General features: G+C 39.2%; 1 protein-coding gene across 3 annotated transcripts in view; it reads left to right on the top strand.

Moving 5' to 3' along the window:
- RAB27A (RAB27A, member RAS oncogene family) overlaps positions 1–16,182 on the top strand; it is a 31,106-nt gene that overhangs the window by 11,190 nt on the left and 3,734 nt on the right. For 2 of the 3 annotated variants that reach the window (XM_033070862.1, XM_033070860.1), the window contains 4 exons: positions 12,030–12,202; positions 13,744–13,829; positions 14,452–14,555; positions 15,258–15,381. In XM_033070862.1, coding sequence (XP_032926753.1) covers positions 12,050–12,202; positions 13,744–13,829; positions 14,452–14,555; positions 15,258–15,381 — 467 coding nt within the window. In that variant the 5' untranslated portion in view covers positions 12,030–12,049. Of the gene's footprint in view, positions 1–7,985; positions 8,075–12,029; positions 12,203–13,743; positions 13,830–14,451; positions 14,556–15,257; positions 15,382–16,182 lie in introns of those variants that run through there. The other variant, XM_033070861.1, reaches the window with a different exon arrangement.

The raw sequence follows: 16,182 nt of genomic DNA on the forward strand, positions 1-16,182 counted from the left end.
GCCAGGCTCTTGTATTGCCCAAGGTGAATCCTTTGTAGGCCTTTTTAAAAAAATACCTACTTTATTCCTTTAACACTGTCTAGCCTCTGTTCTAGGTAGCCTCTTTAGGCATCAAACAAAATAAATAAAATGATTGCAGTGAGCAGAGTCTGAATCCTGTAGCCCTAAGATGCCTGTTATGGTCCCATGTCACCAGCCTACATTTTCTTCTGTGTTAAGTCAAACTTGTTCTGCAGTTAGAAGGTGAAATTAGACCCCTGATAGTAACTGTGCTGTGCAAATAACATTTAGAATACTGAACAAAGTAACTCGGTCATTTGAAATGTTGCAGTGCTTGAATTTTTTCCCCCTCTATTTCTTCCTGTGTTCCCATTAGCATTTAAAGATAAATTATACTGAATGAAACAGTCCTTTAGAATGGTGGGGTTTTTTAACTGCATTGTGCACCAGCATGTTTGTTATCATGTTTGCTAAAGGGGTGATTAAAGGCATGAAAATGGTGAGTTGCACAGGCTGTTATTTTTAATTACAAAAAAAAAAGAATAGCAAGGAACCATGAGAGCTCATCTAGTTCACATTCCTTGTTCAGTCATATAGTAATGACTTGAATCTTAAAATGAATGGTAAAAGCAATGGGAAGGTGGGCTGTTATTACTGTGTTTTGTATCTCCTTTGGAAGAAGATCAGAATATCTGTACCCCTCTGACTAAGTCATGTCATGCCACCCCAGGCATGATTTTGTAATCAGGCATCCTTTCTAGCCATGTGTTTGCCAGCATTTTTCTAATCATGGACCAAAACTCCAGTTTTTGTAGACTGTAAATAACCAAGGAGGAGTTGTTCAGAGAACAGAAAACAGCATTCTTCTCCACTTCTGTGGAGGTCACAAGGCTTTCCTAGGGTTTTGATGTCTAGCATAGAATGTCTTAAGATGATTTTTCTCCTCCAGATCATCACCATCTGACTTGTGTTTATGAGAGAGAAGTGAGAAATTCATAAATGTAGTTCAATAAATATATTTTCTTATAGTTTCCTTATAGACGTCCCCAGTGTATGAAAAGTTTATATAAAGTAACTGGAAAGAGGATTTTGTAAACATGGATCTTGGCTCACTCTTTTTGTTTTTCCTGTGCAGTGTGGATGGATTGGTTGTTGTAGCTGCTTCACTGTAATTTACACAATACTTTCATTTATTGCATTACATGTGCATTTTGAATGTGTGTTACAGAAACTATTTCTAGCACATTTTAGTATAGTGATTTCTAATAGCCTTAGTTATTTGGGGATTAAACTTTGATAATGTTGGATTCTTTTGTACACTGCAAAACAATAGGCTAGTATTTGGTGCTGCCACCCTTTCCCTCATCATATTCTTGTTGGATTTCCATATATTTGCATGTTTCCAACATGCCTTTAATTTATAACATTATCTTAAACAAAATATGCTTAGAAATTAAGCCTGGTAAAGGCAAATGGGGAATCTAATTCAGCTGGGCTTCTTTAAGCATGTCACTAACAATTGCATTAAAAAGAAATTGTAATTTCTTTTCTTTAGAAAAAAAGACCAACAGAAGTTCTGAAACTATAGAAAACTTGGAATGAACTCAGAAAATCTTAAAACAGTTAACGGAAAAAGATCTGGAAGGTATCCTAGTAGGAGGAGAGCATCAAGCTCTAGACAATGGGAAGGAGAAAAAGGAGTAACTTTTATTTGGTCTAAAATGTTTTTCTTCATAACTAGGAAACAGTGTAGTTCCTGCTTCTGAATTTTGTTTAGGCACTGTGTCATAGAGATACAATTTCTTTTTAAAAAGATCTGTTTTGATACACTGTGATGCAACTGTTAGTATAAACAGAAGAACTGGGATCTTGGTGAGGAAATTCTCTGGGAGTGAGTGGGTTAGCACGCCTCCACTACAGGCACTGCAGCTGCACTGATTAGTGCAAACTGAGATTTTCTTTTCTCACATAGTTATTTGCTTTTACTGGGATCTCATTACTGGATTCTTAGTTTCTTCTGTAGTGAATCACATGCACTGATTTAAAATCAAACCAAATGCTGCACGCCAAAGTCAGTCTTTTAGCAGATGATGAAACACCAGCACCTACTTTAATGAGACTTTTCATACAGAAATTCTTGTGGGACAATGCCATTACAGACTCCCATTTCCTGTGACTTGTGCACTGAAGGGCACAGCTGAATAGATTATTTCCTTACCCTTTATGTACTTACCCTTTATATTCCATTCTTCATTTCAGGGATTTGATGCCTTCCTCAGTTATGGTGTAGAATTGGTGGTTTGCCAGTTTGTGTAAGATTTTTGAGTTCTTTACAAGCGGGCAACATTTCTATTTGGTGTCTCACCAAGACAGCACAGTCTGTATGCACTGTGGTGTGATAACTGCATATGCATTTCCCTGACAGTTTGTGACAGGAAACTTGCACTGCTTGGATCAATTAGACCATTCTGACTGGCAATTTATTTTCATAGAAAAGCTTTGTATATTTTTTCTGGAACTTGGGTTTTAGAGGTAGTTGTTCTGTAAGCTAACTGATGCTTATGAAACATTTATTAGTTATAAACAGAACCATTCTGAATTTTAACTGAAGCCTTCTAAGGGTAGAGGTAGGGAATTGCCTGTTACTGCAGGTCAGTTCAAGAGAAACTTGAGGATGCTTTGTGTGCATGAAATGTTATGAAAGAATTCTTTAGGAAGGCACCTACAGCATGAAACTGGCAACAGCTGCCAGGTTTCAGGTGGGATTTTACTCTACAGCCATCCTGGGGCCCTCCCTCCACCTGGGCATAACTAAAAGGAAAGGTATGGGTAAGCTGTGGCAGTAGAATTGTGCTGCTTTTTGCTTTTCTTGCTCATATATTTCTATATAACACCAATTAATGTAAGAAATTCTGGTTTGCTGTGCTGTTTATCTCAGGAGTCTTTGTTGTGTATCAGGCTTTAACTATAATTCATGCTGTATTATGGGATTCTGATCTGAGCAGTGAGATAAATATTGTTGGCAACTCAGGTTGAAAAACAGCAGGCTTTTTGAATGGCAGCTTTGTGCTGAGCAGTTCAGCCTGCTTAATCAGTGCTTCTTTTGAATTATGCCTTCCTGGAGGCTCTAGAAAGCTGTGCTAGGATACAAATTGAAGCCAACATTTTGCCCAAGCACTGTCTGAGTATTTTGGCAGACTGCAGGGCCTCTGAAGCCTTGGGCAGTGTTAATTTGTGCTGCAGTTCCGGAGCTGATCAAGTGGAGGACAGGGTGGAAGTAGGGGCTTGGATTTCAATCCTTGAAAGAAAAGCCCACTCAACCACCATAGTTTTAGCTTTGCTTTAGTTTGAGTGGTAGTTTTGAGCCACAAGCATGCTTCAAAGTGGCTGTATCTTGCTGTCTTGCAAAGATTTCTGTGAAGATTTCTGCTTTGCTGTCACATGTTAGTGACTTCTTGAAGAGAACAGGTTGTGACCTATTGAATACAGCTTATTTCAGGCAGAAGTGGTGTTTTATTATGTAATGGGCATGTTAAGTCATGGCCAGAGTATTCTCAGCAAGTTATTTCTAAACTTTTCATAGCATTTATGAAACATGGAAGCATCACATACACTATCTCCAAACATATTTACTGAACAAGTCCTGCTTAGTACTGGCTGAAAATCTTTCTCAGACTGTAGATATTACAGACTCTGAAATTAAAGGCTCAGTTTCTTTTTGAGACCTCTTAGAAGCAGATTATTCACAGCTGCCACCCAGCTCTCAGACTCTTTGAAGTGTCTTGCTGCCTGCCTGCACTGCTCTGACTGGCTCCCCTTGGCAGCATGATCTTGGGTAGGTCCAGTGAGCTCAGCACCTGCAAGGATGCTTCTGTCAACATTTTCTGATGTTTAAAAGCTTGAGAGAAGTGAATGCTACCTGTGAGCCTCAGTTTTATCAATCTAGATCCATCCTTCCATCTCTGTCCATTCTGTACCTTTCTTTGCTTAGCCTCTCTGTGATGCTGGATTTGAGGAGTAGAAGAATAACTTTCTCTAGTTGCTGGATGAGGTTTTAACTGTTAGTTTCCCTTGCTTTCCTGCAGATAACTATGAAGTTATTTTGTCCTTTTTGTTACATTCTTTCAAGAAATCCCTCTGATTAAATATTTTCACCAGTAATTTTTTATTATTCCTGATGTTGTGCCTGATATCCATAGATACTAGAGTTTTCCAGCTCACTAGAAATGGACATGGCTTAGTTGTTCAGTCAGTAACTTTGATAACCAGTAAATTTTCTGGGGAACAGGATGTTTTCACTGGTTGCTGGAAGAATGAGGACATTAGTCCTGCTCCCAAAGGCCATGATGCCTTGTGATTAGCTGCTTTCAGAATAACTTCTAGTGAACTTCAAAATTTTTGGATATTTCAATGGTGCCTAAATAATGAGAAAGTCTTTAATTTGCTAAGAAGTAACTAGAAGAACAAAATGTTATAAATCCTCTATACATGAACCCTGTTAGTTTAGATCTCAATATTACAGAAAAGCAGTAATACTAAAGAATGTCAGTGACTGCTGGAAAAAGGTTGTTGTATCTTCCAATCAACAACCAGATTAGCAAGGGAAAGTGTTTACTTACTATGAAAAACAAAACCCCACGTATTTCCCAATCCAAAGGATGAAAAGGTGGATTGAATTCTGCACTGCACTTCTTTCCTGCCTCCCCCCTGTGTATCCTTATCATATCATGTAAGATGAATGATGTAGTTTTATAGTCCCATTTGTATCATGTCTGTGTGGTCTTCACTTATCTAACAATGATTAGGAGATATCTTCAGGTGTCTGGTAGATGACCTTCTCCATTGACTTCTAATTGTCCTAATCAAGGTAATTTATTTACTCCTCTCTAATGCAGGATGTATCTGGTATCCTTCATAAGCTTGGCAGTCTAACCTCTTAGAGAATTATTTCCTATATTCCAGGTATCTGGCCTATGAAACAAGGTAGAAGGTAGCTGAGAATTTTCCTGTTCCAAAAGAGAAGTATATCTGTATCTATATTGTTTTGGGGTTTTTTTAAGAAGCTGTGATTATTTTTCTCTGGCCATTTACAGTGTGTGCTTTAATGGAATTAAACAAAGAACCTGGCCCAGCATGTATTGCACCACCCATATAGGCAGAGCACAACTTTATACTTTCTTTAGCAGGAGTACCTGCACATGTTTTCTTTGAGATGCCATTTCATTAATATTCTACCTGCACATGTGAAACTGATTCCTTTTGCAGTGTTTAGATTTTAAACTTTAAAAGCAATTATTATTTTTATTCCTCTTAATATGCATTTTCATGTGTTTGCTTATCTGCTGGAGATTTTTATCTTCTGGAAAACCAAACTATTCCTTAAAGAAATGTACATTTTTTATTATTCTGTGTGATTCTTATTATCTTCTCCTTTACCCTTTGGTGGATATTTCTGTGGGCAGAAATAGAAGTGTGCTCTTTTTTCTTGCCCTTCTGAATTTGAAAGTGTTGCTGAATCAGTGGATGATCAAACTCCTGGATATTTTCCACCTGTGAATATGAACAAATTTGTGGGTGAAACTCTTGTGGCTCCTGTTTTGTCAGAAACAGTTGGAAAATGTATCTGTGTAGGACTGTCATTCATAATTCCTTGATCCTGTGAAGAGTAGGCGCAGTGCAGTGATGTGTTCCAGATGTCAAGGTTGGGCTGTGAGGAAGGAGGTGGGTCCCAAAGTGGTTAGGGAGGATGCTGAGCATTGCTCTGAATTTCCTGTTTATAAGTTAGTGAAAAAGCATGGAAACACACTTGGAAACCAGTGTGGCTTAATGTATTTATTAGAGGAACAGGGGAATGGTTGAGGATGGAGTAAGCAGTGAGGAACTGATTAAATTAAAAATGCTTGCTTTACTTTCCCCAGTTTACTCTGGAGTTTATTCACTTTATACAGAGGTTTGCTTCAGTGCTCTAACTTGAAAGCAGCTTCTGATGAGAGTGCAAAGAGGTTACTTGTGAGGCAAAAGCTCTTGTTCCCAGGATGGCAACAGGTCCTCTGAGAGAATTCAACTGTTTCCCTCACATAGTGTTGCAAATCTTTATTTATCTACAGTATTTCCTTACCATGGAGCATGAAAATGTTAGGAAATGAGGGAATAGAGATGGTGCTGTGGTTTTTTGCATGGAAGTTGAAACTGCACAAAGGTCCTCCCGTATGGGGAGTGTTGAATAACCATCTGCAACATTCCTGCTTTTATTCTTCATTTTTTTCCACTTCCATGCTGCTTTTCATTCATTTGTGTAACTGAGATAACCTTTGAGATCTAGCTGCCTGCTTGTTGGTTTGGTGATGCTGAAATGCAAATGCAATTGCAAAACTAACTGTTGTTCCATTTCCTGCCTCTTCCATTCCTAGTGTCTCCTGGTTTTCTGGAAACAAAGTCCAGAACCTGCTGTTTCCTTGCCTGGCCTGTTGTGCAAGGTTCTTACCACATCAGACCTGCTGCTTCCCTTTTGTGTCCCCTTTCTGGGTGGGATTATCATTTTCTGCCTAGCATGTCCCATAGTAACTCATTCTCACAGTGTGCCTGTCAGTTCATGCTCTCAAAATGCTGCAGTTGTAGTGATGCTGGAAAATGGTTGTAGAGCACCTTCAGCCAAGTAAAAGTGACATCAATGTTTGGAGGCTAAAACCTTCCAGCCTGTCTTTTTGCACCTGCTTTTGCAGGTTCTTATGTATCTTGAGCACCCTTAAAATTGGTTACATCTTTCCCAGAAAGAGGCACTCGTTAGACATTCATCCTGCAATTCTTTAGAATTCCTCTGCAGTTGAAACTAAAAGCATCATAACAGTAAAATGTCAAATAAAGCAATTGAAAATAACCAAGGAGTATTCTTTTTTCATGTTGTTTGTGTTACAGAAAGTGTCATTTTGACCAAAACTAAAGCAAGCCAAGTCATACATATTCCTAAGAAAAACAATAGTGCAGCTCAGAACATTTTGGTGAAGTGCTAATTCATTAGTTCTGTTCCCCCAGCACAGCAGGTACTTGAGTTTATGAACAATTGTTGTCATGATACGTTTACCTTACATTTGTACGGATCTGGCAGCTTTTAACAAAGCACTTGTAACAAAGTGCTGACTAAGTAGGAACATTATTTAAGTCTCTGTCCCCTGTTTGGAGAGAGCTGGCTGGTGTTTGATTGACCAGTTCTTCAAGCATTCAGCTGCTGCTGGAGCCTTAGAGCGGGGTGAGGCCATGCAGTGCTTCGCCCATGCTGAGCAGGAATGTGGTTTTTGCTTTGCTGCAGTGTGGTGGCAGTGCTGGTGTGACAGGATTACTGAGCTTATTCCTCTGCACTCTGGATGGCTTTCTCAGAGATGGAGAGACACATAAAACACTCCTGAAGTTTGTTTGTATAGTGCCTTGGTGAAAAAAAAATAGTATGAATTGATATGCAGTTGCAGAATAATCAAATCTGTACAGATGCATTATTGCCCACTGAGAGACCTGCAGGGTCTTGTTTTTCTCTCTGTGGGGGATTTTGGACTCATTTTTCCCCCTGCCCATGTCAACTCTAATCGAAAGCATGGAGCCTCAACAGAAAGGAAGCAGTTTACATTAAAGACTGCTGTATTCTCAAACCTGAGGTAAAGAATGTAAAGCTGTGAATGGAACTGAACAGGTGTGATCCATATACTCCATCATTCATGCATTTTTGGATGAAAACCCCTGCTGGGAACAACATAATTGTTTTAAGTTGTGTGGGTGATTTTGCAGCAACTTTAGATCTGTTCCAAGGCAGGTCTTGCACAAATCTCTTTTGAAATGCTGTTTGCCTCTAGGAATAAAAGGGACATGTGAGCTGTGTAATTGCTTGCCAGCCATGCAGTGAGGCAGCACCCTCCTAGACACAGACACGGGCACACCTCTTTATCTCTGAGCACCCATCAACGTGGATGCAAACAGCTGACACGTAAGCCTCCTGGCTGTGTGCTGAAGAGGTGGTGCTGGAAAAGTACTCCTACTGGAAGTACTATCTCCAGTGTGCCCTAACTATTCCTTTTGCAGAGCTGGGGTAAGTGGTATACCTTGCTTTAAAGTGATGTGCTTGAGGACTGTCTGAGTAGGGGCATGTTCAGATTTCCTGAATTTTACATTGTGTGTACATATGCATGTTTTTATTTGCAGATCAATGCTTTTGGTTTTCTTTTGGCTTGTGTTTCCATGTATTCATCTCTTTTACCTTCCTTTTTCCTTCACTCCATCAGCTCAGTAGCAGCACAGGAGTTGCATGTTTTGTGTTCAGGAAGCATATTCCCTATTCCCATACTGCATGGGGGAAATCCTGCATGCCAAGCCAATTTTCTTAATTTATACAGGAGCAAATCTGTCTTAGTCTGGAATGTTTTATAAACAATAGTCTTGTGACAGCTGTGTCCCAGAGGCAAAAAGATGAACCCATTAACACTGATGTCTGTAATGTGAAAGTACCTCAGACTAGGAAATGCAGGGAACAAGAGGAGCACTTGATTTGGAGAGAATCCCTTCTTGATAAGGCACAATCTGTGTGTGTGTGTGGAGGCTCCAGAGCAGCAGCTGTACAGGCACAGCTCAGATGCTGGCAGTGGGGGTCCTGTCAGCCATGGAAAAGGCCAGTGGAGCTTTTCCAGCGCTTGTTCACAGCTCTTGTCCCTCTGCATACCAGGCAAAGTGCAAAGCCAGAGCTGAATGGGATTTCAGGAGGGATTTGCAACAAGCAAAACTGTACAGGGCTTTTTTTTTTTTTTTAAACCAAGGAATTCTTACTCTTAGAAGCAAGATTTGGGGATGATTTTCTTTTGGTGAATGTGGTGAATTCTAATTGATTATTGGTTTTTTCAGAATCTTCCTTTTCTACCTCCTACTCTCCTGATATTTGAGGTATGGAAAAGTGGAAGGAAAGACTGAGAAATGTAAAACTATAAAACCTAATTTAAAAAAACCCACTGAAATTGGAAGGAAAAAATAGGATGAGTTTTAGTAGCAGGGCCATGATTTTTAGAAACTTCACATCAGTTTTTGCTGTGAATATATTTTGCAATGAATATATTCTTATTTCTGTTACGTGAAACTGCATGTGTCTGGACACTAGGACTGCAGGTCTCGGAAGTGGAGGGTGGAGATCACTTTTTAAATATTTGTACAGGGAGGAGGACAAAGCTTGAAACTGCTATGAAAATAGCTCTTTACATGTCTCCAAGGATAGGTTAACTGTGCAGGGTTTCACAAGAACCACTCCCTGGAGATATTTGAATAATACATTGACATTATGGGGTGCAGTGAGAGGTGTGTGCATTTCAAAACCAAAGGAGAAAATTTCCTTCTCAAGCAAATCTTTTAGAAGGCGTTTCTAAAGCCCTTCCTGTGAAGGATTCCTCACCCTCTGACAGTCCTTTGGAAGTTGTGTTTTGTACCAGCCACAGGGAAAATTGAGGTTTCAGTGGGCCAAATGAGGTGTGTTTGTTCTGACAGACACTCTACAAATGAGATATGACACTAGGAATACCTTTTAGGTTTTACTTCCCCAAGGCCTAATCTTGACCTTTCTGTTTTGGTCAGAACTTTCATGGAGCCCTGTCCAGTGGAAGGTGCAGCTGAACTGTAACACTTCCCTACAGCTCTGTGGCAGAACTGCAGTGCCCAGTGCCCTTCCTTCCTTCCTTCCTTCCTCTGTGTAGTCTTGCACAGGGTGCATAAATCAGCAGTGATCAGGTGCACTGTCATTGGTATTTGTTATTAAAATCTGTACACCTACAGCGACCCAACAGAAAACCAACAAGGCAAGTATTTCTGTGCAGGTGGCATAGCACATGAAGAAAGCTTGTCTTTGTGTTATATACTGGCACTAAGATTTACATCTAAGTCTTTTAAAGCAACAATTAATTTAGGGGTATTGAGACTGAAAGAACATGTGCTTAAGTAGAGGATGAGCTTACACAGATCTTAGCCCTTTGAGAAGATCTGAGGGCAAAGGAAACGCCATGTGTGGGATGGAAGTCTAAATAAAATTTAGCTTTAAAAAAAATCAATCTATTTTTAAATAAAATATTTTTCCTTTTCTTCTGGTACATTTAAATGAAAAGACTTTGGTAGAGCTACAAGGTATGTGATCTGGTTTTGCTTTTTCTTTTCCTTTGCCAACTGGAGAGAGGATGTAAAAAATGAAATAATCCACCCCCCAAATTAGTTTTGCTGATACATGCGAGTGTGTCCAATGGATCAGGGTTCTTAATTTCTGAAAATGTTCTTATGTCAGTGTTAGGGCTGCCTGTTCAACTTGCTTACTTGAATATGCTGCTCCTTCAGACCTGCATGGTGGATGCAGTCCTGCAGTTGGGACATTTATATAAAAATCTCAGTGATAACTCTTGTTCCAGGGCTCTCCCTTTCAGCCTTCTACTCTATTGCAAAGCTTTGGTTGAAACACAACAGTAGGAAGTGAGTAAGCTGGCTGTAGCACAGCAGTGAGTGTGAACTCTGTCACCTAAACCCTTTCCTGCAAGCTTTTACTGGCATTGATGGCATAATGTGAAATACACATTAGCTGGGAAAGGGAGACCTCACTGCTTTTCAAAAAGGAAAAAAAGTGTTGTCTGCTTTCCACTGACTCTTCAGCTGGAGAGTATCTGAGGTAAATCTGACCAGTGTCTGCTTTTTAGTAAGCCACTTATGGCCACATCAACTAGTCACAGTTCTGACTTGTAACCAAGAGCGGGACAATTCTAAAGGTGAAGCTTTAAAGATGGTTTCGGTTTGAGGAGTGGTGGTGATTGACGCCCACATGCTGGAGACACAGTTTGTTCCAGACCTCAAGCTGTGAGTTGATATTCAAGAAATGAATTAGTTGGGTTTTTTCTTTGGGTTTTTTTTTTTTTTTTTTTGCCACTGATGCAAACTACTGCAGTGTTTGATTTGAAATTAATAACTTTATCTACTTCAAGCTACAAGTAGTTCCAAAAATAGTTACAGTTGAAACAGCAGATTTTACTCTTTTAAAATTCTGTTTAATCATCTATTTTTTTGTATTTTTGGCATTTTTTTCTGTCCTTCATAAGAGGCAATTCTATACCAGTTTTCTGTTGCTTTTAGAGTGGCTATTTTAGGCTTATCTTTTCATGTTCATGTCTTTGAACACAGCACAAGGCAGCTCTCTACTGTTTGTTTTGGGGGAGGAGAGGCTCAGTAGCTACTCAACAGGAAAGTGCCAGTGCACTTACATCAGCTTTTCTAGTACACGAGAAATTTGCCAGTGATTTGTTGCATATTTTAGTTGTTCCTGTACTTAGATCAGACTATTGAGAATATGGTTATTTTTAAAAAGACACAAAAAAGAAAGAAATTTCTTAAATGTGTATGAGCCATAAAAAAAGTGTGTTTTTGTTTAATGTCAATTCAGGCTCAAGATTTAGCTTGAATGGCTAACTAGCATCACTAAAAAAACTGAAGATTCTTCCTCAAAACAAAAAACCCCACAGCAAGAAAAAGCTTATTCAAGACTGAAAAATAACTATTAATAGGAAATTATTGTAAATTATATTTAAGTATAGTGGACCGTCCAGGAAGAAAATTCAGGTTTTTTCATATGTTACTAATGCCACAGTGAGTATGAGACCAGAATTGCATTGCTAGTACAATTAAATAGCTACTGCCAGCTCCCATGAAGATTAAAAACAGTTCTGCAGTTTATGTTCCAGATACCTTGAATAGTTTGACCTTGATTTTCAGTCTTGCCTGAAGAAATTAAAATTGTGTTGCCTTCCCTTTCTAGTAAGAGGAGTGTAATAAAACTAAAAATGCTCTTTTTCAATCACAGCTGATTGAACTTGATATTGGTAATTTGTGTAATTGAGAGTTTAAAGGGAAGTCTGTGTAAAGAACTGGCCCTACCACTTGCTGCTTTGTACTTCAGGGAGTGATTTGTATTTTAAACGTTTGTCAGAAGTCCTGGCAGAGCTCTGGACTAACTATTCCTTTTTGTTTTGCTTTTCAAGGCGCCGCCTGAATTCTCACTATGTCTGATGGGGACTACGATTACCTCATAAAATTCCTTGCACTTGGTGATTCTGGAGTAGGAAAGACCAGCCTTCTTTATCAATATACAGATGGCAAATTTAATTCCAAATTCATCACAACAGTGGGCATTGACTTTCGGGAAAAGAGAGTGGTGAGTTTCTATGAAGAATGTGCTAATTGAAAATGGTGTCTATCTGTGGGAAGGTCTGCAATCAGTGTTATTGTGAGCTTCATTTTGTGACAGGAAAGGCCTCATCTGACCTGGCTATTTTTTGTCATTGCTATGTACAGACTCATTTCCCCAAAAGTTAAAGAGCTGATTGTAAGAAACCACTTCTTTTTGCTCAGCAGGTGTTGATGACTGTGTTTACTCTGTGACTTGTGCACACAGTACCTGGAGTACCACTTTTACTCTTGAACTCCTTTCACAAGGAAGGACTGAACTGTAGTAAAATGTTTTTGCTGGCTATGAACTGAAATGGCTACTAAACAAACATGCAGTTTTTTAAACATGTGGATGAAATGGTACATGCAGCTGATCCGACTTCCTAAGCAGTCACCATTAGCAGAGAAAAATTATTAAAAATAAGGTTGTTTTTTTCAACCCCTGAATTGTTATTAAACTAAGCAAATGTACTTCTGATATGAAGCTGAGCACATGAGTGTCATAGCCAATTGGATGCTGGTCCTTACTGCTCTGAGAAATGGAATTGGCACAAGCTTTTTGTTATTATGTACAGATATTAAATGTCTTTCACTGTAGCCTGGTGATTTCCTGTGTCCAGAAATCTGGATGGTGTAATGGGCATTGTGCAGACTGGTTTTTTGGTGCATGACATGCACCACAGTAGTTCAAGGACTAGATATCTTAGTTAAATGCCAAACTGGCCTCTTGAATACATCATTGTTCTTTTTGTGGGATTATAAACATGGTGGTTTACTTGATCAGCTTATTTGATAATTCAGGATGAGGTTTAGGCTTCAGAGCCTGAATCTTATGACACATAAACTTGTTGAATTTGTGGATGTGTAAAGATATGTTTGTAGCTTTTGTAATCCTAGATACTATGGCATTTGAAGGTAAAGAAGATGACCTAACTTGAAGCGTTCTAAACAAGAAATGAATCTATTTTTATCTGATCATTGCAAGACTAATAGATGCCCTTATTTATTTTTTCATGCTGAGCAAACTCTTCAGCTTTTATTTTTATCATCCAATTTCTGCTTTATAAGCTGTGATCTGATAAGATCTACCCTCAGCAATTTTTCAGCAGCATTTTGGCAGCTAAGTATAGATGTCATTATCTCTGAGTATATTCTGTTTGCTAATGAGGTTCTGCTGCTACTACAAATACATTGCCAGATTGCATTGTTGCTTTCTTGTAGTAAAAAAATCCAGAAAATTAAAACACTAAAATTAATCTTGTCTTGTGGCTCTAAATAACTGTTTGGAGTCCATGGTCTACTGGGTACTGGTTTTGCAGTTTCACTTTTACCCTGATTTCTAACTATTTAATTGGATGCAATATTAAAATGCATGTCATATTACCTTTGTCTTACAAAGCAGAGGATTGAGTTGTAGTTGGGATCTGTGCATCAGCAGGGCTACTTTTGCTGCATTTAATGACTTGAAATGTCAGTTCTTTTATGTTCTGTAGCAGCTGGACAGTCTTGCAAATTTACCTTTTCCAGGTGTATAGACCCAATGGGCCAGATGGTGTCGGTGGCAGAGGACAGAGGATCCACCTTCAGCTCTGGGACACTGCAGGGCAGGAAAGGTATGGCTCAAGGTGGCAATGGGAGCTTGCCTTAACAGCAATGGAAAGCTTCATATGAGTACCTATTAAATTCTAACTGTAATTTACAACTGTAGAACACAAAAATTCTTGCTTTTTAGTATTTTTTTCATCGTCAGTGCATATAGATGCTTTTAAAACTTGTCTTTTTAAAGTTCTCTTAAGTTTCTGTAAATATGTTGAGGTCTTGGGAAAGTCAGGCAATGGCATCTCAGAGGATTCTTTTCTATTGGCCTGTCAAAAGACTAGCATTCTTGTGGTTGTTAGTCTTAAATTCAAGGACTGATGTGTATAGGGGATACATTTTTGTTCAAAGTTGGAGTTTCATTATTGTTTAAAGTTTTGAATCTTGATCAAGGCATGCTTTATAGTAGAAGACTGTTTGAAACTCTCACTCAAGTCTCCTTAGCACCTCAGGCCTTGATTAGGCCACAGCAATGTTAGCAATTTTCCTTACACAGTCCCTGCCTCAGCAAAACAACTATGAATATTTCCTTCTGTTTTATTCAGTCTTGAGTTACCTCAGTTCTTCTATGACTGTAAGCAATTATATTTTCAAAGTAACTTGTCAGATGAGCGAATTAATTTTGCTTTGCTGGTCTAGGTTTCGTAGCTTGACTACAGCTTTCTTCAGAGATGCCATGGGGTTTCTTCTACTCTTTGATCTGACAAATGAGCAAAGCTTTCTGAATGTCAGGAACTGGATAAGTATGGCTTTTTTTTTTTTTCTTTCCCTTCTTTGCATGGGTAGAATGGGGAGTGGGGGTTATGTTTGTAAATATGGAGTCTCACTGAGAATTAGAACTTAAAATACTAGTTTTTTTATGGCTTTCTCAGTAAAAGAATGTAGGTGTTGTATTCATAATTGTTATAGCTGCTAGTGATGGCTTCCAGAGCTCACCTGAAATTCAGCTTTGCCTACTGAACTTGGATCTTAACCTATATAAAAGAAAGCTGAGTCAATATCCTATCCCCAGCTCTGGTGCTGTTTAGTAATTTAAGTGGGTGGAAAGCCTATCCAAAAGTACTTTGACTCACCTGAAGTTTGTCAGCAAAACTTAATGGAAGGCAAATGTTACTTGGCTGGTATATCCAGGCAAAGGAGTTCCCAAACTGCATCATCCATCTGGAGAGGGAAGTAGATCCTTTCCCAGCAGCTCACTGTAGATACTTAGTGAGTGTAACTCCTTAAGCTGCAGTTACACAAGTTTTTGTGCTAACTTTACCAGACTGGTGTTTGCCTGGGTTTTTCACTGTGTGTGACAGTGGAAGCCCACCTGTTCTCTAGCTCCTCAGTGCGAGTGGAGAAGGGCTGTGGGCCAGGAGTGAACAAGCTTGCTTTGGGGTAGTGCTGCTAGGGAGCTGTGTGTGGCAGTGACTTGTGACTCCTCTCCATGTTGGTGCTGCCAGGTCAGCTACAAATGCATGCATATTGTGAAAACCCAGACATTGTATTGTGTGGAAACAAGAGTGACCTGGAGGACCAACGGATGGTGAAGGAAGAAGAGGCTAAGGAACTTGCAGAAAAATATGGGTAAGTAACTTTCTTCCAATTATTGTTGTGTTTAGAGCAGAATGAGATATTTTCTGTAATACTTTTTTCTGTATACTGAAAGGTTATTGTGAGAATAAGCATTTTAGAATGCTTAACTGGCTGGTATGATATCTTTTTTTCTATCTGAGATTAATACTTTCTGCACTGCTTAAATACAAATTCTTAGTATTACAATAATCTTGCACTGGAGATGGGCTAATCTTCTTTGCTCGGCAGTAAACAGTGTAAATTTTCACAAGTGTTCTGGAAAATAGAGAGAATTCAGCTAGAGAGGCAGGTGAATAATGGGTCACTTCTTTGCTGTTACCTGTGCTGAGGCATCTGCACTCTCACAGGCTCCCAGAGAGTCTGAAAACTGAGTCACACCAGGAGGAAGACAGGGTAGCCTTGCCCTTCCCCTTCCTAGTAGGCACAGGTCATGTGCCTCTGAAGGAAGTATGTGAAATCTTTGGTCCTATCAGATATTAATCTGTACTTTTATACTCCCTTAACACTTTCATGGGGCTCCTCTTTGGATTACATTTGCATTTCACTGAGAATCAGAAACACACTTCTGAACGAAATCATCTGATGCATTTGTTGTGTTTTAATTCACATAGTGGAGCAATTTTCTAGCACATGAACTGGATTCCCTCTCAAATGAAAACCAAGTTAAATGATGTGCTCCAGCCACTAATCCACCTTCTGGAGGGGTAGAGGAGAACTGCTCCAAAGGAAGGCCCACAAAACAGGCATGGTGTGAGCACTGGCTCCTCAGTGCAAGCTGCCTTGTTCTGCAGG

Source organism: Catharus ustulatus, chromosome 12 (assembly GCF_009819885.2).
Source record: "Catharus ustulatus isolate bCatUst1 chromosome 12, bCatUst1.pri.v2, whole genome shotgun sequence".
NCBI lineage: Eukaryota > Metazoa > Chordata > Aves > Passeriformes > Turdidae > Catharus > Catharus ustulatus.